Source organism: Heloderma suspectum, chromosome 2 (assembly GCF_057233095.1).
Source record: "Heloderma suspectum isolate Gila_16-S chromosome 2, 16-S_ref, whole genome shotgun sequence".
Taxonomy (NCBI): Eukaryota; Metazoa; Chordata; class Lepidosauria; order Squamata; family Helodermatidae; genus Heloderma; species Heloderma suspectum.
Window position 1 is genome coordinate 220,843,382 of NC_139459.1, and position 23,621 is coordinate 220,867,002.

At 45.8% G+C, this 23,621-nt stretch overlaps 1 protein-coding gene across 4 annotated transcripts in view; it reads right to left on the bottom strand.

The window, feature by feature from the left end:
- Positions 1–435: 435 nt before the first annotated feature.
- UNC13D (unc-13 homolog D) overlaps positions 436–23,621 on the bottom strand; it is a 66,833-nt gene continuing 43,647 nt past the window's right edge. For 3 of the 4 annotated variants that reach the window (XM_084838108.1, XM_084838107.1, XM_084838109.1), the window contains exons 21-32: positions 22,746–22,889; positions 19,771–19,869; positions 19,012–19,218; positions 17,291–17,359; positions 14,812–14,891; positions 13,028–13,133; positions 12,858–12,929; positions 8,550–8,633; positions 8,135–8,255; positions 5,465–5,588; positions 4,992–5,197; positions 436–2,636 (exon numbers count right to left, since the gene is read on the bottom strand). In XM_084838108.1, the coding sequence (XP_084694234.1) occupies positions 2,530–2,636; positions 4,992–5,197; positions 5,465–5,588; positions 8,135–8,255; positions 8,550–8,633; positions 12,858–12,929; positions 13,028–13,133; positions 14,812–14,891; positions 17,291–17,359; positions 19,012–19,218; positions 19,771–19,869; positions 22,746–22,889 (1,419 nt within the window). In that variant the 3' untranslated portion in view covers positions 436–2,529. The remainder of the gene's footprint in view (positions 2,637–4,991; positions 5,198–5,464; positions 5,589–8,134; positions 8,256–8,549; positions 8,634–12,857; positions 12,930–13,027; positions 13,134–14,811; positions 14,892–17,290; positions 17,360–19,011; positions 19,219–19,770; positions 19,870–22,745; positions 22,890–23,621) is intronic. The other variant, XM_084838110.1, reaches the window with a different exon arrangement.

Sequence of the window (23,621 nt, forward strand, 5' to 3'; positions counted from 1 at the left end):
TGCGGCAGGCACAGAACTGAGTAAGAGGCAGGAGCCATGCCTGGAGTGTGCACAGAGAGGGTGGGTGGGACTCCTGCCTAAAACGCTGCACAACTTGGCTCTAGAATGTTCTGTGTTCTGCACAGGCACATAGCCTCCCTCCCACCCCCATATGTGTGAGCTCAAAGATGGCCACTCGAAAAACCACAGTTGCAGATAAGCAACCTGTCCATCACTTGATTCCACAAAGCTGAACAGGTGAAAATTGGAAAGCACTGTGATGAGAGGGGATATGAAAGTTCAGTCTGTGGTGGTGTATGCTAGTTCATTTCCATATATGATATAATCTATAATCTCTGTTTCATTCTCCTTGTCAACTCCTAATGTCTCTCACTGCTCTGGTGTATGAGCTTATTAGGTTGGGCTTGAAACAAACCCTTAGAACAGTGTGGGCTAATGTCCATCTTCTGTGGTCTTTTTATTAAAATCCCCGCAGTCCGCTATTGTGTTGCATTTACAAACAGCAGTGCATACGCAACGGCTGCAATCCTATACTGAATTTGGTGCCTCTAAATCAAGAGTGGGGAACATGTGACCCTCCTGGTGTTAGATTGCAACTCCCATCATCCCTTATCATTGGCTGTACTGCCTAGAGCTAATGGGAGTTGCAGTCCAATGTCTAGAGGACCACACCTTCCCCATCCCTGATGTAAAATGGTGCTCTTTATTTTCTGCCCTCCTTTGTGAAAATTATACTACAAAAGGCTTCACTACTATACTACAGTAAAAGCACCTTTAAGATGCTTGAAAGTCCCCACCATTCAGCCAGTCTCTCTGTTGCATGCACGCAGGCACGCACACACTTGTAAAATAGGAAATGCTTTTATTCGAACTAAGCCCTCCCCCATACTAGGAGCTAGGCTGGTTTCTTTCTCAGGTTCTAACCTTCTGCTTTTGCTGCTATGGTGACAGAAACAGCATGCCTTGGGTCTCAATCCTTTAGTTGTCCTATTCACTTACTTACAGGACAGCGGTTTCTCTTGATGTGGGAGGAAACTAGTTGAGTGCCATAGCTGTACCACTGGTATTTGAGTCAGAGCAACAGCATATGCGACCCGTAATAAGCAGTAGCCTCCCTATCTGTAGAACTGGCCAAGAAATGCTGTTTGCCTTTCTATAACCTTTGCCATCACTGGAAGCAGCAACAGGGATGTTTCTAGATGGAGGGTTCTTGGCACTACCAGTGAGAAGGCATTGTGTAGCTATTCTGTCCTTTATCTCCTCAATGGATTTTCTACAGTAAGAAAAAAGATAGATGCAGTGGTGGGCAAACACAGGAGGAAGATGACATTGTCTGGACCCCCATAAAATTCAGTGAATGAGACAGAGCAATAGTGCAATAAATGCCTTGACTAGAAGTACGCCAGGGTAAGGGAAAGAAATGATGCTGACTCCCAGAAATTGAGGGAATGCTACTAGCTGAACTCTGTCTCCTTCCTGGAATGTTGTGTTGGAAGGTGGGCTTCCTTCTGTGACAGGGCTGGGCTGCTCCTGGATTTACCTGAGGCTCAGGTTCCCAGCATCACTACATGATCCGTCCTACTGCATAAATAGAGGTGAAATTTCAATAACCTTTGAAATTCTGGTTTCCCATTACATCTAGTTTAAAGACTTAAGAGGCCCATTGGAACCAAGTACAGCTTACAGGTATAACAAGAACAGCATTGATGATGGAAGATGGATTTGTTGTTGTTGGTAAATCCTCCACTGCTTTATGCTACAAGAATTCTTACTCCCTAGCAACATCTGTGCCTTCTTTACAATAATCAAAAGTGGGCCTTGGAGCTGGCTGGGCACAGAATCCATTACAGAGCATTGCCAGCAGGTCCACTTAATTCCCTTTTCAGTCAATGGTGCTTCATTGGAAGGAATTGCCAGTCCCTGTAGCAGAGAGTAGTGGATAGATCTATTTTGTCCCCACCAAACGCTTATTTTATTTCCCCTTTGGCATCCTGGTATGCTAGCCTGCCTGCTTTTCATGCCATCTGGAGATCAGAATAAAGAATTTCCTGCAGGAAGTCTACATAGGGCTCATTACAAGCTTCACTAGCCAAGCAGGCTCTTTCCAGTGTGAGCATGTATGTTTGTATGCATATGTTGGCTCACAACTTTCCTTAGCCTGCAGCAGCTTCAGATAGTACAATGTTTTCATTTTTTAAAATCTCTGCTGCAAATAAAGAATGCTGAATGAGAGAGAGAAAAACACAGCTCTTGCATGTCATCTCTTGAATGGAAATAGATCAAACATTCACACAACTGGGAGCTTTCGCTTGCCACAGCTCTTCAGCTTGCACTGACAAAGAGCCTCAGTGTCTGTCTGCTGGGCCAGGCCAAAACTCCACATTTCTGTTGCATCAAAGCCACCAGTAGAAATAGCTACAGCCTAATGGCTTCCTGCTCTCCATGGTGTGATTTGCTGTTGCCATGGCAGCACAGGTCCCGCTGCACCTCAGCTCAGCCCCTGCTTTAACTCCTCTTGCTTGGCTGCTGTCACTCCGATTCCTTGGACTGTTTTGCCCGTTGTCTGCGTAGCTTCACAAATGCCTGGGCTTCCTTATCTCCTTTTCGGATCTCCAGCAGCTTCAGGATTTCATTGCCTGGGATAGAATGGAGGAGAGGGTGCATTCATCAGGGTGCAGAACTATAGTTCATAGTTTTATCATAATTTTTTAATACACATTTGCCTTCCTACCATTTAAAACCCCATCACTTATTGCCCTATTGTCAGTGAAGGAGGTCTAGGGTGCTTTGAGACAAGGCTTTTAATGTGCAACTGCCCTGTTTCCTTCATGGAATTTTACAGGAGGGCCAGATGATGTTGTCTTCCATTTGTAACCCTCCCATGTTTCCCCACCATTTCTTCCATCTTTTTCTCACCACAGAAAATCTGATAAGGAAGGAAGGATGGAATAGATGCACAGCGGCTTTTGATTGGCAGCACTAGGAGCCTTCCATCTGGAAGCATTCATAGTACATTAACATCAGGATACTTCCAGATGGAGGACTTCTAGTGCTGCCAGTCAGAACTGGGACACTATTTATTTATTGCATTTATACCCCGCCTTTTTTCCTCTTGCAAGGAACCCAAGGCAGCTTACATAATCCTCCTCCTCCTCTCCATTTTATCCTCACAGCAACAACCCTGTGAGGTGGGTTGGGCTGAGAGTGTGTGACTGGCCCAAAGCCACCCAGTGAGCTTCCATGGCCGAGTGGGGACTAGAACCCGGATCTCCCGGCTCCTAGTCCAACACTCTTGCCACTACACCACGCTGGCTCTCCACCACTACATGCAGCAATCCTGTCTTTTTTTCCCTTAGCTGATTTTCTGTGGTAAGAAAAAAGGCAGAAAAGGTGGAGAAAAAACAAAGGAGGATTACGAGTGGAAGAAAGCACCATCTGGATTTCTGTAAGGTTCTGTGAAGGCAGCAGGGTGATGGCATGATAAAAGCCTCAGCTGGAAGCACCAACAGTTCTACAGACATCACAAAAGCAGGCAGGAGAAAAAGATATAGAGCACAATCCTTTTGGGGAAATGCTTCTATCTTAAGCAGAAATCCAGAGGTATCTAATGAAAAACCCCAGGACATCAAGGAGAAACAAGTTGTGTGAAACGTTCACAACTAATCGATACTATGTGAAAGATGTGTGTACTACAGACAACAAGGTAGATTTATAAAGCCAGCGGTTCCCAGCTCTTCTAGCCCTAAGCACCTCTTGCAACTCTCTTCAGTGATTCTAATGCTCTTCCCAGCTGAAGGTTGCTATGGAAGCAGATTTTCAAGCAACAAAAAGGAAGAAATTTCATTCAAAGTAATGGATAGTGGGCAATGTTGTTGCCCATCTTGTAATTTGAGCAGCTGGGAGTTACAATGATGAGTGAGAGCAGGGGATCTCTAAGGAGAGTAAATGGTTAGGCCACTCCTATCAGCCTCAAGTAACTCCAGGAACACCCAATCGGTACAGACCTAGACCAGGGACAGAATAGAGTTAGATGATTAAAAAAAAAGCACAGCAGCCTCCAATTTGAAACCATTTCATCATCATCTCACCTGCTTTTGGAAACGTTTACTATGGACATGCTTGGGACTGAGTGCTTTAAGTAAAGTCAGGCCTTTATTCCTGATTAGGTCTTTCTCCTTCCTTTGCTGACTTGTATCCCTCAAACTGTTACCCATCATCGGCCCACTTGCAACAAGGCACTTACTAAGTTTCAGCCATCTTATAAAAGGAGCATAATGATTAATTGCTTTTGCTAAGGGAAGAGAAATGGCTCAAGGAGTAGTGTCTATTCCCTCCCCGGTGGGGGAAATAATAGAAGTTAGTAGAATTTTGTAATTCCACCTTCTTTGAAGACATCATGAAGATCAATACCTCCAGAATGTTGCTTTTGCCTGACCAATGGAGATGATGTATAGAAGACTTATGCAACTACATTGGTTCCAACCTTTGTAAGCTATCTTAATAAATTAGCTTCATTAGTCTAGCAATACAGAACATGTGTATTCACATGGCTTTAATTTATTGCTCCTTCTGTCAGTAGAGGGGCATGGTGTGGCTCGGTGGCAGAGCAGCTCCTTGTTGCAGGTTCAACCCTTGGCACCTCCAGGTAGGACTAGGAAAGTTTCTGGCCCAAAACCCTGTACAGCCATTGCTGCCGGTCAGTGTCGACAATACTGGGCTAGATGGACCAACAGTCTGACTCCATATAAGGCAGCTTCCTATGTTTCCCTCGTAACAAAATCACAGGACTGATACGTAGCATATTCTGATATACTAACAGCCTGGTACTTGATATGGAATGAATAACATGCTTCCCACTTGTATTTTCCAAAACATAACCCTTGGGGAGCCCCGTGACCCTGTCTACTGTGAACCCCTGACCAACAGCCAGAAGAAAGCACTCATCCTTATGAGGATGAGTGAGGTTGGGAATGTATAAGCAAGGAAGTTACCAGTAGTTCCAGGATGAGTCAAAGGTAAACGGGTCTGTGGCACTCTGGACAGACTGATGGTTTCCTCATTCTCATTCAGTCCCAACACCCTGCAGAGGGGGAGGAAGGCTTCTCCCTCCAGATCATTGGCTCCTACGGTGTCGTAGTCAAAAACTGTGAGCAACAGGCATGCCCCATCCTGTTGACATTTATCTGGAGGGACCAAACTGTAGAAGAAACAAAGAGGAGTATGTCTGACTCATGACACCATTTCTCAGGAACTTCTGATAGAAACAGCCTCTGCTAAGCTCATGCAAAAAGTGCCAAATTAAGGACAGCCCAGGCTGCTGGGCAATCCCTACAGTCATTTCCAAACTATATCAATGGAAAAATATGAGCGGATCTAACTGGTAAGATTTATGCCATCTATCTAGCTGTATCATCCCCACAAGAGGGGCTCCCGGTGGGAAAGACAGGCAACTGCTCATACGTACAACTCAAAGACTTCATCAAACAGTGGGTGAAGATTGTTCTTTATGCACTGGGTTGTCCGTGCCACCACCTCGGGGAACTCGTGTCGTGGCTCTAGGGTCAGTTGGATGAAGGGGTCGCTTGAGCCTGAGAGTGAGGACGTGGGGGATTGGAAGGAGGAAGCAAGAGAGCGATCGTATAGAAGTGGCTAGACTGCCTTGGAACACTTGCTCCTCTAACAAACCGCCAGGCTGCCACATTCACTTAGTACCTGATGGTATCCTGAAATATCCAAGATTGCTACAGCATTTAGAGCCCTTAACTTAGGGCGCAATCCTATGCAGATTGGCAGCCGCCTATTCAATGCAGGGCAGAAGCACGGAGGGGATCGTTCCCTCCATGCTCCTCCTGCCCTGCATTGCCAGCTAGACAGCCACTTTCAGATTGGATGTGTCGTACCAGCATTTCCGCCCACCCCGGAACGCCCCGTTTCAGCTGCTCTGCGCTCCTCTTGCGAGCACAGAGCAAGGGGCTTCTCTGATGGAAGGTCGGTCCCCAGAAAACAAGATGGAAGGTCGGTCCCCAGAAAACAAGATATCCTGTGGCTGTCTAGCTGCTGACTAGTGGCCATAGGAATGCTCCCTTAGTGACTAAGATATTCCCACTGTGGAATGTTTGCCATTATTTCCTTTTTATAGATTGTGAACTGAAGTCAAGAGTCACTGACATGCCCAAACCCTTCCTGCAAGCAAATCCCTCAGGATGCTGAGAGTTAACTTCACATTTCTAGGTTAAAACATACAAAGGTGCCTTTGACAGAGTAAGCACATTGATCCATTTAGCCCAGTGCTGTCTCCTCTGATGGGCAGCACCCCTCCCACATCTGAGGCGGGGGGTCTTTCCCAGGCCTGCTAATTGAGATCTTTTTAAACTGGAGATACTAAGGATTCAGTCTTGGAACTTCTACATGCAAAGTGAACTTCTACGGGTGTAGCTCTGTCATTGAGCTGTGGCCATCTTGTGATCCAGCACTGTATTTTCATTGGAGCGGGACATCCTCTTTCCCTTGACTCAATTTTATTTTAAAAAATATTTACCTATCCCAGTTCATGAACACGCAGTGTCCAGAAGCCAAGTGTATAAAAGCTCATGGCCACGGCCACAACTTTTGCAGGAGATTCAACAGCACTCAAGTGAAGGAAGGGCACCCTCTTCTGGAGAGCGGTATGACCTACAGGCTGCTCAGTTAAGGGGTGTATCCGCACCAGCACTCTCACCACACTTGAATTTCAGTTTTGCCATGTCTGCATGGTCCCCATAAATATGTGCAATTGCAATCTTGGTATTATATTAATATAATCTATATTACATGCACATTTCATCCATGCTGAATGTTACAAGGATGCCATAGGCAGAAGACCTTTGTTCAGGCTAATCATGCAAAAGCTCTCTTTAATGAGGTGCGTGATTCTGTGTGTGCCTGTGTACACACACAACTGGAAATTGGAGCACAAACCATTGCAGATAACTTGTGGTGCTATCAGTAATGGATTGCGCATGAAACCGGTCTAGATGCATGCTAATCTACTGTATACCATATAGCCAGTTCCCAACGTTTCTTTGCACTTTAGCATGAACAGAAAACAGAATCTAGGCTGGGGCCATGAGCAGTCTCGGTTCTCAGTGGCTGGGGTCACCAGGAGCAAGAAAGAGGTTGAACCTTCATTCTGAGAGCACTCCTTGCCTTTCTCCCATGTATTGTCATTTGCTCCTGTTGGGAGAAGTAAACACCACTTGGGCATGCTGATGTGTGAAGGCTAAACCTACCCCCCAGCCCAAACATTAGGGAGCCCAGACTGACTCCTCACTGATAGGGATCTGGCAGGGAAAGGGGGTACAACCCGCGTCTGTGCACAGAACAATACACTACATCAGCAAGGGTTCTGGCAATAATGTACCACCACCACTAAACGACAGTCATTTTTGCTAGGTGTTTCCTAATCTATTGACCATGTGATAGAATCTGACTGTCTGGGAGGCTACAGTATCCAGGTCCCTCCATGAGATGAGCGGATGAGGTTTTGCATGGATATTCCCTGCAGAACAGACAAAGGAGGTCCTCCAAAGTCAGCAGCTACTCTAGGTAGAAAAAGCCAGGTTCCCGTTTCCATCTTCTCTTCCATTCTCGGCTAATCCGTCAGTTTCTATGGTCAGCTTAGTCCCGCCGGAATGGCCTCTATATGTTACTGACTGCTCATCCTGACAGGATGTGGCTAGACCCACGCCCATAAACAAATGTCCAGTGTGCTGGACAAGCATAACTCAGAATGCAACCTTTAAGCACCTGAATGCAGCAGTGCTAGGACTGTAGGAAAAGTGGTCATTGACAGGAAGGACCAAGCCATGCCCAGCACTAAGGGAAACAAGATCTGTCACCAAGGATGTTTCCAGAAGGATGCTTCCTAACACTACCAATAAAGAAACATTGTGCACCTATTCTGTCTTCCTTAACAGATTTTTTTCTAGTGAGAAGAAAGATGAATGAAGCGGTACGAAAACACAGGAGGGTTACAAACGGAAGACACTGTTGCCTGGACTCCCCATCCATGAATGAAGCTGGGCGATTGAACAACAAAAGCCTCATCTGGAAGCACCCCAAACTGGACATTTCTTTGGCAGAACAGCTCTCTCACCATTGGAGTCCAGAGGAAGGAGGTTAACAGCGTTGAGTACTTCAATGCGCAGCTTTTGCTCCAAGTGGCGGTAAAGCGCTTTAATGGTCACAGCCCCGTATTTTTCAGGGCTAGCCTCTATCTAAGACATAAGAACAATCAGAGGAGCAGTCAGTGGTGGAGGGGGGAGAATCTTAAATGCATTTTACATGCCCCAGCCCGCCAGCCGTTGATGGTTCCAGTTGCCCTACACGCTTTGTAGTAAGCAAGCAGTAATAAACCTTACCTCAAGCCTCATCCTGCAATTCAACAATTATGGTCTTATCAGCAGATCATGCAAGAAAATAAAATGAACAATATTTTTCAGCAAAAGAAAGAATGAACAAGGAGCACCAGTCTTATTCATAAGTAACAGCTAGGCCCACTGAAGTCATACCTGCTGCTGGATGCGGGCACTGAAGTACTTCTGGATAAGTTTTCTGCTGGTGGAAGAGCAGAGGTCCAGCTCTTTCTCCAGAGCCTAGGAAAGAACTGGGTGTGAACAGAAATGCTACTAATTTATTATTTATTTACAACATTTGTATACTGCTCCCCATCTAAACCAGATTCCAGAGCAGTGAACGTAAGAGGTACAATAGTAAAAAAGATAAAAGATTTCAACACCATATTAACATTATTAAAAACAGAATGCCAATAAAAACCGTGGTTGGTCATTTAAGGAATGGTTCCTGGAACAGAACTGTTTTCAGGAGGCATCGGAAGCAATACAGTGTTGGCACCTGCCTGACCTCCAGGAGCAGGGAGTTCCAAAGAAAGGAGGCCACCACACTGAAGGCCCTTCTCCTATCAGGCCATAGGTCCATGTGGAACCACCAGGAGCATAATGAGATATTAAGACTATTTGAAAAAAAGAAAAGGAACACAAGCTTTCCAAGTAGGGGAGCTCCCAGACCAGAGGCTTTCAGCTCTGTGCAGTCATTGTTCTTCCACCGTAAACTACAGGCGGAATTGCAGTTGATTTTCTACACTTCGGGAGATATAGTGCCTTTTGTGTGTGCACGTCTTGCTATGTTCCATCCACACTAATGGTTGTGATGTACCAACAATTCACCCAAGCTTGCCATTTTAGCAACTTGACAAGAGAGCCAGCATGGTGTAGTGGCAAGAGTGTTGGACTCGGAGCCGGGAGATCCGGGTTCTAGTCCCCACTCAGTCATGGAAGCTCACTGGGTGGCTTTGGGCCAGTCTCAGACTCTCAGCCCAACCTACCTCACAGGGTTGTTGTGAGGCTAAAATGGAGAGGAGGAGGTTAATGTAAGCCGCCTGGGGTTCCTTGCAAGAGGAAAAAAGGCGGGATATAAATGCAATAAATAAATACTAATAATAAATAAATAAATAACATTGTTTATTTTTTTATTTGGGTTGAAATTAGTGTGGCTGAGTATTTTGACCTAAACCTTTTCATCCTGTTCGGGTGAGGGCAAAAACAGCCTCTGAAGGTTATAATAATCTTAAGGCGCTGGCTGAATGCTATAAATGTTCCATCAGGGGGTGGCTTACTGTTATTTAAGGTCAGTGTTTGGATTTAGATTGGATCAACTGTGCTAGTAGAAGACTTCCCCACCCCCTCCTTCCCAAGGTGGTAGCAGGATTCCTACTTCTTTTCCTTTCAAACAAGCACAAAAGCTTGGCTTTCACTGCAAGCAGAGGTGGAGCTGCACAATGACGTGCCCATTTGCTGCAGATAGGCCCAATGGGAGCAATGCTACATTGTGACATCACGTCATTCACAGAGTGTTCTGGGGGCTGGGGGGAAAGATAACTGCCCCCACTGGAGGCCCACAAGAGGCAGCAGAGCAACATTTTGGTGGCGTTGTGTAGATGCCCCATACAAAGTGAGTGAACAAACAGCAGCAATTCCAGAGTAAACACTTAGTGTGGAAGCACACCAGAATTTAGATTTGCAAGATCCAACCATATGGTCAGCAATGGAAACTGAGCATATTCTTATATAATTGTTGGGAGAATGGGGGTGGGCATTCTGTACTTCCCTTGGGCCTCCCCATATCTGCAGGACTTAACCATCCTCAGTGAGATGTAAAAGATTATCAAGCTCCTTGATAAAAACAAAAACACTCCACTGTTTTCATTCTCACTTGCAGAGCAGCCAGGTTTTCCCACCCCCAGCATGATCTAAGGAAGAAGGGGATACATGTGTTAGATATGCCGTGAGTAGACTTCCATAGCACACTGACCGCTGGAATTATGTATGTCTGTATATGGTCTCAGGTGCTTTAACTAAACCAATCCCAGTCAACTGTATGGCCAGGGATGGACTTTGACCTACTTAAAGAATATAATTTCAGATCTAGTTATAAAATGTAACAGCTAAAGTGTTATGTTTGATAGAATTTAGATGAGGAATAAAACAACCTACCAAAAAAATGAAAGGCCAATCCCTCACTATTGTAATTGTGGAGTAGCAGTAACCAACAATAGCCAGGGCCACACCACCATCCCAGTACTATCATTTCCATCTTCAGAAAAAAATAAAATTCTATAAACTTGAATGCAAAGTATGCAAACACACATACCTCTGCTTCTTTAATTTATTGTATAGGTCAATGTCCCTGCTTCTATGGGGAGAGATAAAGATCTTTTGGGAGTACGTAAGGCCCTCTGACCTTCCCATCCCCTATAAATGCTCCATACCCTCCCACTCCAACTTCTGATATTTCACAAGGCACTGCTTATACATTTTCAATGTCTTCTCAACAATCATAAGGACTAGTGACTTTGTGTGTGTTTTTTTAAATACATGAAAATGAACATCCTTCAGATACTGAATTCTGCACTTGTACTGTGCTACTGCAGACTAGTCCATACCGCACATATCCAACCTGTATATGGCTGAACTTGAGCCGGACATCCTCGAGAGTGAAGTCAAGTGGGCCTTAGGAAGCATTAGTAACAACAAAGCTGGCGGAGATGACAGTATTCCAGCTGAGCTATTTAAAATCCTAAAAGATGATGCTGTTAAAGTCCTGCACTCAATATGCCAACAAATTTGGAACACTCAACAGTGGCCACAAGACTGGAAAAGGTCAGTTTACATTCCAATTCCAAAGAAGGGCAACGCCAAAGAGTGTTCAAACTACCGCACAATTGCGATCACTTCACATGCCAGCAAGGTTATGCTCAAAATCCTACAAGCTAGGCTTCAGCAGTATGCGAACCGAGAACTACCGGAAGTACAAGCTGGGTTTCGAAGAGGCAGAGGAACTAGAGATCAAATCGCCAACGTTCGCTGCATCATGGAGAAAGCAAGAGAATTCCAGAAAAACGTCTATTTCTGCTTCATTGACTACGCTAAAGCCTTTGATTGTGTGGATCACAACAAACTGGCAAATTCTGAAAGAGATGGGAATACCAGACCACTTACCTGTCTCCTCAGAAACCTGTACGAGGGTCAAGAAGCAACAGTAAGAACCAGACATGGAACAACCGATTGGTTCAAAATTGGGAAAGGAGTACGACAAGGCTGCATATTGTCACCCTGCTTATTTAACTCATATGCAGAGTACATCATGAGAAACGCAGGGTTGGATGAATCACAGGTTGGAATTAAGATTGCCGGGAGAATTATCAACAACCTCCGATATGCAGATGATACCACCCTAATGGCAGAAAGCGAAGAGGATCTAAAGAGCCTCTTGTTGAGGGTGAAAGAGGAGAGTGCAAAAGCTGGTTTGAAACTCAACACTAAAAAAACTAAGATCATGGCATCTGGCCCCATCACTTCCTGGCGTATAGAAGGGGAAGAAATGGAAGCAGTGACAGATTTTATTTTCTTGGGCTCCAAGATCACCGCAGACGGTGACTGTAGCCATGAAATTAAAAGACGCTTGCTCCTTGGGAGGAAAGCTATGGCAAACCTAGACAGCATAGTAACAAGCAGAGACATCACCTTGCTGACAAAGGTCCGTCTAATTAAAGCTATGGTTTTTCCAGTAGTAATGTATGGCTGTGAGAGCTGGACTATAAGGAAGGCTGAGTGCTGAAGAATTGATGCTTTCGAACTGTGGTGCTGGAGAAGACTCTTACGAGTCCCCTGGACTGCAAGGAGGTCAAATCAGTCAATTCTAAAGGAAATCAACCCTGAGTGCTCATTGGAAGGACAGATACTGAAGCTGAAGCTCAAATATTTTGGCCACCTAATGCGAAGAGAAAACTCTCTGGAAAAGACCCTGATGCTGGGAAAGACTGAAGGCAAAAGGAGAAGGGGACGGCAGAGGATGAGTTGGCTAGATAGCATCAGCGATGCAATGAATATGAACTTGAGCACGCTCCGGGAGAGAGCGCAGGACAGGAAGGCCTGGCGTGCTATGGTCCATGGGGTCACGAAGAGTCAGACACGACTGAAAGACTGAACAACAACAATCACGGCTGCATAACCCAGTACAGTATATTTTAGCCATCATTTTGTTAGTACAAAAGACTGGTTTCAAAGAGTTGCTACATATCCATTTGGAAATTGCACAGAAACAATTGTACTAGACAAAATGAATCCAGAACAGGCAGTCTGAGCAGCAAGTAAGAGTAGAGACCCACTTGCTTCAAGGACACCATCATTACTCATCGGAGAGACCATAATCTTCAGCAGTTTTGTGCATGCCTAGATTGCCTTGCCCATTGCTGAGGGATTTTTGTTTCTGAGGGGGCAATAAGTGTTACAGCATCTTACTGTAAATGCTGCAGTGTGAAGGATGTCCTTTGGCAGTCCACAGCCTTCTGCATGAAAACTGCGCTTCAAGCTCTATGAAAGGGGAAAAAGAAAGAAAGTGAAAAGTAAGTGACCCACTGTTGAGGCACAGCAGAAGTTCCTCTTCCATTCCATTCCGCACTTGTAAGTACCTGGAGGGCAAATTGCAATTTCCGGAAGTACTCCAAGTTACTAACTTGCTGTTTTGCAGCTCCTTTCAGCACGTCCAGGGTGTGATTCCACAGCAGCTCCAGGAGGCTGTTTGAGGGGGGAAAGCAGAGATGGAAACTAGATTGCCATGTAAAGCCTATTCTAATAAGGCTCAGTGGATGACAGCAGATTCTCTTAGGCCCTAGGGTGGACAAGGAGGAAAGGCCAGCACAGGTTATCAACTCCCTCTTTCCCAGAGATTTCATTCCTTGGTTTTACGTAGGATTACAGTGGAGGGTAAAAACTACAGTTGAAAAGGGAATTAAAAGATGCAGCCTTTCAAGCAACTACAAAAGGTGATTGACTCATGCCATAGGATGTCCTAGACCAGGGATGATGAACTTCTTTCAGCCTGAGGGCTGAATTCCATTTCCAAGAAACTCTTGAGGTGGTGGTGGCGGCATTCCAATGGGGGGGGGGTATAGCCAAAGACAAGGCCCCTAAAGCGGAGGTGGGCAACACGCAGCCCCCTGTCCTCTTCTGTAGCCCCCGCTGGTAGCAAAAAAAAATCCTCCATGGGAGAGGGGGCTGTTTGGGGGCTAGAAATTGGCCCCTGGACCAAAGCTGCCCATCCCTGCCTAAAGCAAACTAACAAAACAAAACAAAATTAACAAGCCCTGAGCTAATCACACTTATTTAAGGTATTCAAAGAACAAAATAGAGCTCTGGCACTTTATTTTATTTGCTTATAATATTTGTATACCTCTTTTCAGCCTATGGTTCTCAAAAGTGGTTCAGAACCACAATAAAACCAGTTTCATGGGAGTCTCTCCTGTACCTGATGGCTTCTTCCCAAGCATCTTGCCTATTTTTGTGGCATCTTGAGTTCCGCATCCTCACCCATTTTCAGTAAGAGATTCAGCCTTGGGCCCAGGATGTAAAATAAAGGAGGGAATGCCTCTGAGCATGTACAGAATCGCTGTCAGCTAGCAAATCCACATCTAGGAAGGCTTCTAGATCCAACAAATGGCTTTCTGTCTCGTCTCTCACTTGAGAAACCAAACAGCACATCCCCCTCTTCCCCTCTTATCGTTGGATCTTGACAAGCTGCTGCTGTTCACCCACCTATACCTTGCACTGACTACCGTGGCAATGAGATCCTTCACCTCTTCTGTGCTTCTGCTGCCTGAGTCCTCTACCTGTTGGAGGGCCCTCACTCATCTCCCAGTCGCATCAGGCTCTTCCTCCTTCTTTCCACCTTTGCTGTTGTTTGAACTGCATAAGAATCTAAACCAAGCTGGTGCCGGGAGGGAGAAGCACTTCTACAATGTGGTGCCCCAGGCAGCTGCCTATAACTGCTACCAGAACTGGCAAGACATTTCTGCAAATCCCAGCCTCCCCGCATGGCTTCCTTTTAGACTTTATCCAGTCAAGAAGTGATCCTCACCCATGCTGACCCCCTCAGTGGCTCCCCTCCCTCAGTGAGTCTCAGTGACAGTGTCACCAGCTGCTATTGCGCCTCATTTTCTTTCTCATCATTGCAGAGAGCCAGTGAGCAGTCTGCAGTGGCAGTGGCATCTACTGCTCCTTCTCCTCACCACTACTGTTGTCTCGGCAAGAGTGAGTGAGAGGCAGGTGAACAAGCAAGTTGCAATGGTGAAAAGGAGCGGCAACTCCAGGCGGCTCTTGTCGGTGGGCTCCTGCTGGGGTGTGGGCCCTTGGCAGGTGCCCAACCATGCCTACCTCTGACGCCAACCCTGACCCTCACAAGGCCAGTGTGACTCACCTTTTAAAGTTCTCCTGGACAAGGTTCCCATTTAGGTACTGGAGCTCACACTCCAGGAATCTCATTAAAGGGGTGATGCACTGGAGGGACAGGGAGAAAAAGATCAGGGAAAACAAGGGAGGAGGGAGGAGCATTCACAACCCATGGAGTCTGATTGAATGTTCCAGTGACCACCATACAGGGTCTGCAAAGTGCCTGCCACTGGGGTTGCTCCACAAGACCAACAAAATATTTAAATGGTTTTACCCGGTGTGCTGGCCGCATATGCATATGGTGCCTGCATCATACCAGCACCTGGAATATACAGTGCTACTAGCATCCATACACTGCATGCATATCAGCAGACCCATGGGGGTAAGAACCTTTTAAAAATTAGAGCCCACCATGCAGAGCACTGACAGGGGTAAGCACTTTTGACAGCCACCATGCAGTGGTATAACATTTAACTCAGCCTGAAAAGTTCACAAAATCTGGACTCTGCAGCAAAGGATGGCCAGCTTCCCTCTCCAGCTTAGCTTGGCCCAAAGCAGGGAAGGTGAAAGAGAAAATGTGGGATGTGTCATGCTAACAACCCTGCTTCCTGTTATGACACCGCAGAGGGATAAAAGCTCACCGCCTATAATGCAATGGATTGAAGACTTAACAACTTTAGCAGCATTTGAAAGACTGGTATTATAGAGATGTAACTTGCAAATGGACTTATATTTGGATATCTGGTCTGCTTTTACTGAAGTTTATGTGTGACCTATTCTTTCTCTCTCTTTTTTTCTCCCTAGAACTTGTAATATTTGAAACTGAGGATTTTAGAATATGTTGTTATATTTGTAATTTGTTTGGTTTTGTTATGTTTGTTTTGTTTTGTTAAAACTCACAATAAAAAAATTATTTTAAAAAACGGCGCTGCAGAGGGGTCCACCATGTAAACTATGCAGAGGAACAGATATGACAAATCTTGCCTTCTGTAGAATTAATTATAATATAGCCCCTCAAACTATTTGTAATGGGATTTTTTAAAAAAATTCGGAACCAACAACTCATAAAAGGTAAGAATATCAGAGGCTTTCACGTGGTACAAATCAGCCCTATAGGGGATTTCTCAATGCCAATTCTATAACAACAACAACAACAACCAGCCAGGACAGCTAGGCTGGTGAGGACTAGGGAGAGGGCTTTTCTGTGGTGGCCGCCACTCTGTGGAATTCCTTCCCTAGTGCCCCTCTTTGATGAGCTTCCGCCAGGCTTTAAAAACCTGGCTGTTCAGGCGGGCATTTGGGGTGGGTTAGGGTTTTTTAGAGCAGTGTTGTTTTGTTATGTTGTTTCATTCAGTTGATTATGTAAATTCATTGTATTTCATGCTAATAGTACTGTACGCTGCCTAGAGTAGCCAGCCAGATGGGCAGCTAATAAATCAAATAAATAAATCAAAATAATAATATAGTGCTAGCTGGCCCCATCACTTCCTGGCATATAGAAGGGGAAGAAATGGAAGCAGTGACAGATTTTACTTTCTTGGGCTCCAAGATCACCGCAGACGGTGACTGTAGCCATGGAATTAAAAGACGCTTTCTCCTTGGGAGGAAAGCTATGGCAAACCTAGACAGCATAGTAAGAAGCAGAGACATCACCTTGCCGACAAAGGTCCGTCTAATCAAAGCTATGGTTTTCCCAGTAGCAACGTATGGCTGTGAGAGCTGGACTATAAGGAAGGCTGAGCGCCGAAGAATCGATACCTTCGAACTGTGGTGCTGGAGAAGACACTTACGAGTCCCCTGGACTGCAAGGAGGTCAAATCAGTCAATCCTAAAGGAAATCAACCCTGAGTGCTCATTGGAAGGACAGATACTGAAGCTGAAGCTCAAATATTTTGGCCACCTAATGCAGAGAGAAAACTCCCTGGAAAAGATCCTGATGCTGGGAAAGATTGAAGGCAAAAGGAGAAGGGCATGGCAGAGGATGAGATGGCTAGATAGCATCACCGATGCAATGAATATGGAGTTGAGCACACTCCAGGAGAGAGCGCAGGACAGGAAGGCCTGGCATGCTATGATCCATGGGGTCACGAAGAGTCGGACACGACTGAACAACAACAACAACAACAACAACTTTGGGACAAGGTGGGTTATCAGTGTCATTGTTTACTTTTTCTGACATGAAATGAGATACCTATATTTATCCCAGTAAGCTCAGAAAAGACTCTTAGCCTTCCCCAGCCTGCTGCCCTCCAGATGTTTTGGACTACAACTCCAAGCATTCCTGACGATTGGCCATGCTGGCTGGGGCTGATGGGATTTGAAGTCCAAAACATCAACAGGGCACCAGAAAACTGTTTGAATGTTCCAGCCATTCAATCACCAATTTGCTTTGTGGCCACTGGTGTTGTACAATGCCTCCCTGCATTGATCTTAGATCCCTTCAGCAGGCATCTAACATACCATCCTGGAGCCTAAAACCAGATTTGTTCTGGCATTCCAAAACTCACATCCTCCAGGTCCTTGGAGTCACTCGAGGCTGACAATTCCTGGATGTGTCTTGCAATTCCAGCTTCCAGCTGCCAAACAAAACACATGTGCTTAACATTACTAAGGAAAAATTCTCTTAGGGAGCAATCGTGGCAGTCTATGAACTCAGAGGAGACCACCTATCCAATGCAGGGCAGGTGGAGTGCAGAGGGGATCTTCTCCTCTGAGCTCCAGCCATGCTGCATTCACAGCTAGATGGCCAATTTTGGCTGTCTAGCTGCAGGACTTCAGAGCGGGGGGTAGGGAGGCCAGATGATGAATAGGAAGCGTACTGGCACTTCCATGCTCCCTGTCCCCAGGAATGCCCCCTTTTGCCCCCCGCCACACTGCTCTTCCAAGTGCAGAGCCCAGGGACGATCCGCACTGCCTACGAGGCAGCGGGGGAAGGGGCAGGGAGGTGGTTTTCTGGGAACTACCCTTGGAGCATGGGCTCCAAGGTTGGTTCCTGAAAACCAAACAATCCTATGGCCATCTACCCACAGTCTAGCGGCCATAGGATTTCGCCCTTAGTAATCCTTAGACCAGTCAGGTATGGTAAAGGCAACCATTACATCCCTTTATTAAAAATTATGTGGGGGAAATCAGCACCTTGCATAAAGCAACCCAGTAAAATCCAAGTCAAGATTTAGGAACATAGGAAGCTGCTTTATACTGAATCAGACCATGGGTTCATCTAGCCCAGTATTGTCGACACGGATTGGCAGCTGCGGCTATCCAGGGTCTCAGGCAGGAGTCTTTCCTAGCCCTAACTGAAGATGCTGGGGATTGAACCTGGGACCTTCTGCATGCTAAACAGGTGCTCCACCACTGAGCCAGGGAATTTATGATTCGCACTGCCAATATCTTTTAACTCCTTAAGAGATATGGAAAATGGGGTTACATCCCCAAAGAGCCTGCCCCCGTCCTGGTTCCATCATCAGCACCACCGTTGTCATCATCTAGACTAATTGGGCACTCATTCTCCCAGTGCTGATCCTTATGTAGACAAAACAGCCCCATCCATGCACAAGAGGGAGGTATCAGCAGGCTTGGGGGACTTGCATAAAGCAACACAGTAAAAGCCAAATGAGGACTGAGCATGTTCAGTGGGGCACAGAATACTTAGTGCCAGTTGAGGGCGGGGGGAGAGAAAATGGTGGGGAAATGGAACGGAGCATTCTAGAAGAGTGTATGACTGGCTGGTACCCTGAACACTCAGCAAGTGGGGAATGGTGACAAAGAGCAGCTGCAACCACTGAAAATTCCCCCAAACTTGGAGCCTGTCCTGCAGTGGTGTATACATTTGCTATTTCTAAAAATGTCTTTGGCTTTGGACAAGGACATATGTGAAGCACTGAAGCTTTTCCTAACTTCTGCCCCAGCATCTGTAATTTCAACTGCGTTGCCTGTATGCTTTCAAACCTAAATTCAGAGCCATAAGAGCTAGCTGGTTCTTTCTAAGCTTGAAGTTATTAGGATGCCGCATTATGTATTCATACCAAATTCTGTACACTCACACAGCACTTGCACAGAAATGTGGAATACAGACAGCCCTTATCACGGGGAGCCAAAATCATGGGCCACCAACACGGAGGTCCTGGCGTTGGCTCCATTCTGCCCTTTCCAGCCATGCCCCCCCCCCCAAACACCTTTCTCTGCTAGACAGAATGGAAGGAGAATGCTGAGGAGGCTGCTTGGTTACTTCAGTTGCCAGGGTCTGAACCACGCTTCGGATCTCGCTGTTGAGGCAGGTGACGGTAGCCTGGAGCTGGTGGTGCAGGGTGTGCTGGATCTGTTCCGGTGCAACGACACCTCTGGTCTTCTGCTCCAAACGTGCCCAGTCCAGCTGCAATGGCAACTTCAGGATCATCATGCGGAGCTGCTCAATGTTGTTCACCACAACGCAGAGCTGCAGGGCAGGAGAAGGAAAGTCAAGTCCTATGAGCTTTCAGCACCAACTAAACGCTTTTGATTGAACTTGTTTTGCTGCACCATGTAAACAGTTATTTATCTGTGATACTGTATCCTCACTGTTGGGTTGTGAGGGTTTTGGTCAATGTTGTATGATTTTATTCTGTTTTATTGGCTGTACCCTGCTTTGGGATTATTTTATCATGAAAAGCAGGTAATATATTTCATTTTAAAAAGCAATAAATAAAGCAAGTCTACACATTAAGAGCCTCTGTTAGCAAATGGCAGAGTTCCATATCCCAAAAACGTAGGATTGTCAGATCTTCCTTCCTTCCTTCCTTCCTTCCTTCCTTCCTTCCTTCCTTCCTTCCCTCCTTTTTCTTTCTTTCTTTCTTTCTTTCTTTCTTTCTTTCTTTCTTTCTTTTTCTTTCTTTCTTTCTTTCTTTCTTTCTTGCTGCTGTGGAAGCCAGCCCTACATCCCAACCTTGCTCATGCAATGGGTTTTCAAGATTCCTTGAAACCCTTGTCAGAATCTGGCTCCATCACTCACCCTGTTTGCTGCTTCTCCCTCCTCACGTTGGTTTGAGGACAGTTCGTCTGCCCTTGTCTTGATCAGCCGGCAGTACATCAGAGCAATTTTACACATGTCCTAAGTAGTCAAAAAGGAGAAAACGTAAGGATACTGTGCTCTGTGGAAGCAAAGGCTTTCATCATATCAAACCCTGGCATGCGCAGGATTTACAGCATCCTGGAAGGAGACTTCATGGTCACTTTTCTCCTCCTGCGAAGGATGTGGGCAGGCAGAGGCAGCTCTTCCACACAAGCAATTAGAAAAGCTCAAGAGTGGAATGTACCTGGTTCTGAGGATACTTAAAAGTAATTAGTTCAATCCTCTGCTCCAACTTAAGGCAGTATCTTCTTTCCATAGGAAGGAGTATTAACTCTTGTTTCTGAAGTAGTTTGTAAATGCTTTTTACACTGTGTATTATTTTGTAATTACACTGTGCATTTTGAAGGTTTTTAAACTTTGTAAACCACCCAGAGAGCTTCAGCTATTGGCCAGTATAAAAATGTAATAAATGAAATGAATGAATGAAGTAGCACACCTGAGAGGACACTGCAAGAGCTAAAAAACCATGAGAAAGATTGTGTGATGTGCAAACCCCAGGACGTTTTGTTGTTTTGTGTATAGCAGATTCCCTTAAAAAAAATTGGGCCTTCTGTTTAAGCAGCCTTCCCCAACCTGCTTTGCAGATGTTTTGGATTTTAACTCCCATCCACCCCAGCCCACATGTCCGAGGGTAAGGAATGCTGGGAGTGGTGGTCCAAAACATCTGGAGGGCACCAGGTTGCGGAAGGCTGGTGTAAGCTATTGCCTATTGATGCCTCTTTGTGAACTATAGGTTCTTCCTTGCACTAAAGCAGGGTCTTCCAAAACCTCTATAGTCCAGAATACAGTGGGCCACAAGCCAAGAGCAGGAGGGATCAAGATGCATCACACCCAGAAGTTCTGTAAGGGCTTTTCTACATGAGGCTTTTAACCTGCACCTTTACTGAGGCTTCTGCTTCCAGGTTGTTTACACGTGTTTTTTTCCCCAGGGGCTTTCTTTCTCTGCCTTTCTATATGTTCCATTAGACAACCACTAGGTGGCACTGTGGTATAATGAAATTGCAGAAATACACAAGGGTTTCACGCCACCATTCAAGATATACCAGACTTTCCTCGTTAGGAAAAAAACACACATGCTAAAATAGTTGCAAAGCATGGGAGAGACAACATTGTGTAAAGCACCTGCAAACTACCATGAGTGAGGAATCACAAGTGCACAGGAGAAAACTGAATGCACACAAAATAGCTGCCTAGCAAAAGTGGTTTTAAATTACTCCCCATGGTGGCTGTCTCTGTTTGGTGAGCCATTTGTGCAAGTAGCTCACTACAGGCATCAGGGCATTTCTTCCATGTCACGTGAAGATGAGCTTCATGAGGAAACATTTAAATTGGCCTCCACATTGCTGCCATTTCATGTGCACCAGTCTGTAGTTTTAGAAAACAAATTCTCAAGTAAACTAGGTTGCCTGCTCCCAAGCAGCCTCCCCTAACCTGATGCCCTCCAGATGTGTTGAGCTGAAACTCCCATTGTTCCCAGCTGGCACGGCCATGCTGGCTGGGAATAGTGGGTATTGCAGTCTGACACATGCAGAGGACTGGGAATGATGCAAGTTGTGGTCCAACACATCTGGCAAGACATCAGGTTGGCAGAGGCTGCTATAGGGCAAGTGTCCCTACAGCCCCTTCCTAGGGACATCTGATCTGGCCAGGGTCACGCATACCTCAGTAACATCCTGTTTGGACCACTGGAATGTGCTCTACAAAAGGGTGCTTTTGAAAATTGTTTGGAAACTTCAGCTGCTCCAGAATGCTGCAGCCAGACTGTTGACTGGGGCCAGTTACAGGGACCATGTGACTTCCCTGTTACAACAGCTTCACTGGCTACCAGTCTGTTTCTGGGCACAATTCAAAGTGCTGCTGCTGATCTATAAAGTCCTATATGGTTTGGGACCAGGCTAATTGAAAGACCACCTTTGGCCATACAAGCCTGCCCAGGTCTTAAGATCTTCTGGAGAGGCCCTTCTTTCAGTACTGCCATCTTCAGAGGCACGTTTGGTGGTGACATGACAGACGGCCTTCTCAGTGGCTACTCCCAAGCTGTGGAACTCTCTGCTGAGGGAGGCTAGGTTGGCTCCCTCTCTGCTGCCCTTCCACCACCAGGCAAAGATGTTTCTATTCAAGCAGGGCTTTGGAGTGTAAGCAAGCTGTGGGGCTGGGTGGTATTTTTATTCTGTTCTTGTGTTTTTGTGTGTTCTGTATATTTATTTTATTGTTGTAATCAATTTTCTTTACGTATGATAGTAAACTTCCTTGAGTGCTATTTTGTTGGTAGAAAGGCAGGGTACAAATCCAATAAATAAAAACAAGTAGGCATCCTGCTGGCCATAATGCCAAACCGTCAGCCATGCTGGCTGGGGCTTGTGGAAGCTGTAATGCAAAACCACTGAAGGGCACCAGGTTGCCTAGGCCTGTGAGAGGAAGGGGAAACCCACAGTGGTTACTAACCAATCATAACTGGAAATGAATTCTTTCCTGACACAAATTATGGCGGAGGAATCAAATCCTGACTATGAAAGCAAAACTCATTTGGTAAGCCTCCTCAAAAGGGAAATGTTTCTTAGCTCTTTACAGTTAAATCCTTCCCATTTCCAACTCTAATCCATGGAGAAATGGGAAATCCATCCTACTTTACCGTAAAAGGCAAGGCATGTCAAACTCTGAATTCCAAATGTTACTATGAGAATCCATCTGAATAAATTACCCTAAAATTGCACAACTTGGTTTGCTTGTTCAACCTGAGGGGTATTTAAATATCACTTTTCATGTAATTTACAAGACAGAATGGACCTATGGATAAACCCGGGTGAACATGATGCAGACCAGAAATAGATGGACTTGCCCATCTCTATACAGACCTCAACAAATTTCACCATGATCATGAAGGCCTCTTCGGGATCTGGCCAGTCCAGCTGCTGCCAGGTTTTTACCATCTGAGCATAGCAAGTGGATAAGTCCACGGTGGATGTACTGTGCTTGTTTAGCTCCCCAAATGGCACCAGCTGAACAGAAATGAAAGCGGATGGGGGAGACAGCAACAGCAGTTGAGCAAAAGCAGAATTTATTTTTAAGTTCTTCAGGCACTTTGGAGCCTGAATCTCCAAGAAAGACAATGGGATTTTCTGATCCTCCAACCACTTAATCCAGAATGTCCCACCTACTTCAGTGATGTTAGCCCAGTGCAAGTAGCTATCAGGGGATTTGGGATGGTTTTAAAAAATAAGTCACTTAGCCATCCTAACCCATGCTGAAAGCTGGCTGAGGGGGGTTAGGATGGGGCAAAAGTGCTGTTCCACTGGCAAGGCACCTCACCCATTATGGAAGGCCCAAGTTATGCCCATGGAAAGCTCTGCAGGCATAGGAGTATCATGGATGGTGTTCTCACCAGGGGTAGGGGCCTTAATGGGGCGTTCTGGGAACATGTCGGAAACAGCGTTTGATTCCCACCCCCAGAGAGCCCCTGGATCAAGCTCCTTCACTACACCAGCCTTGGTTTCAATGGGAGGGGAAAGTTAAAGAAAAAGACCAAAGAACCACCCCTCCCCCCCATCTCCTGCCCTGGGCCTGGCCACTGTAAGCCGGTAGGGCTCTGGATGTCATGCCACAAATCTCCCCCACCCCCAAGTACTTAGAACTGCTCTGCCCATCAGCTTCTTTCAGGTGCCTTCCACTTGATAATATATATTTTGCATACTGTTTCTTTGGAATTTTATTCCCCATGTAGACCACCAGAA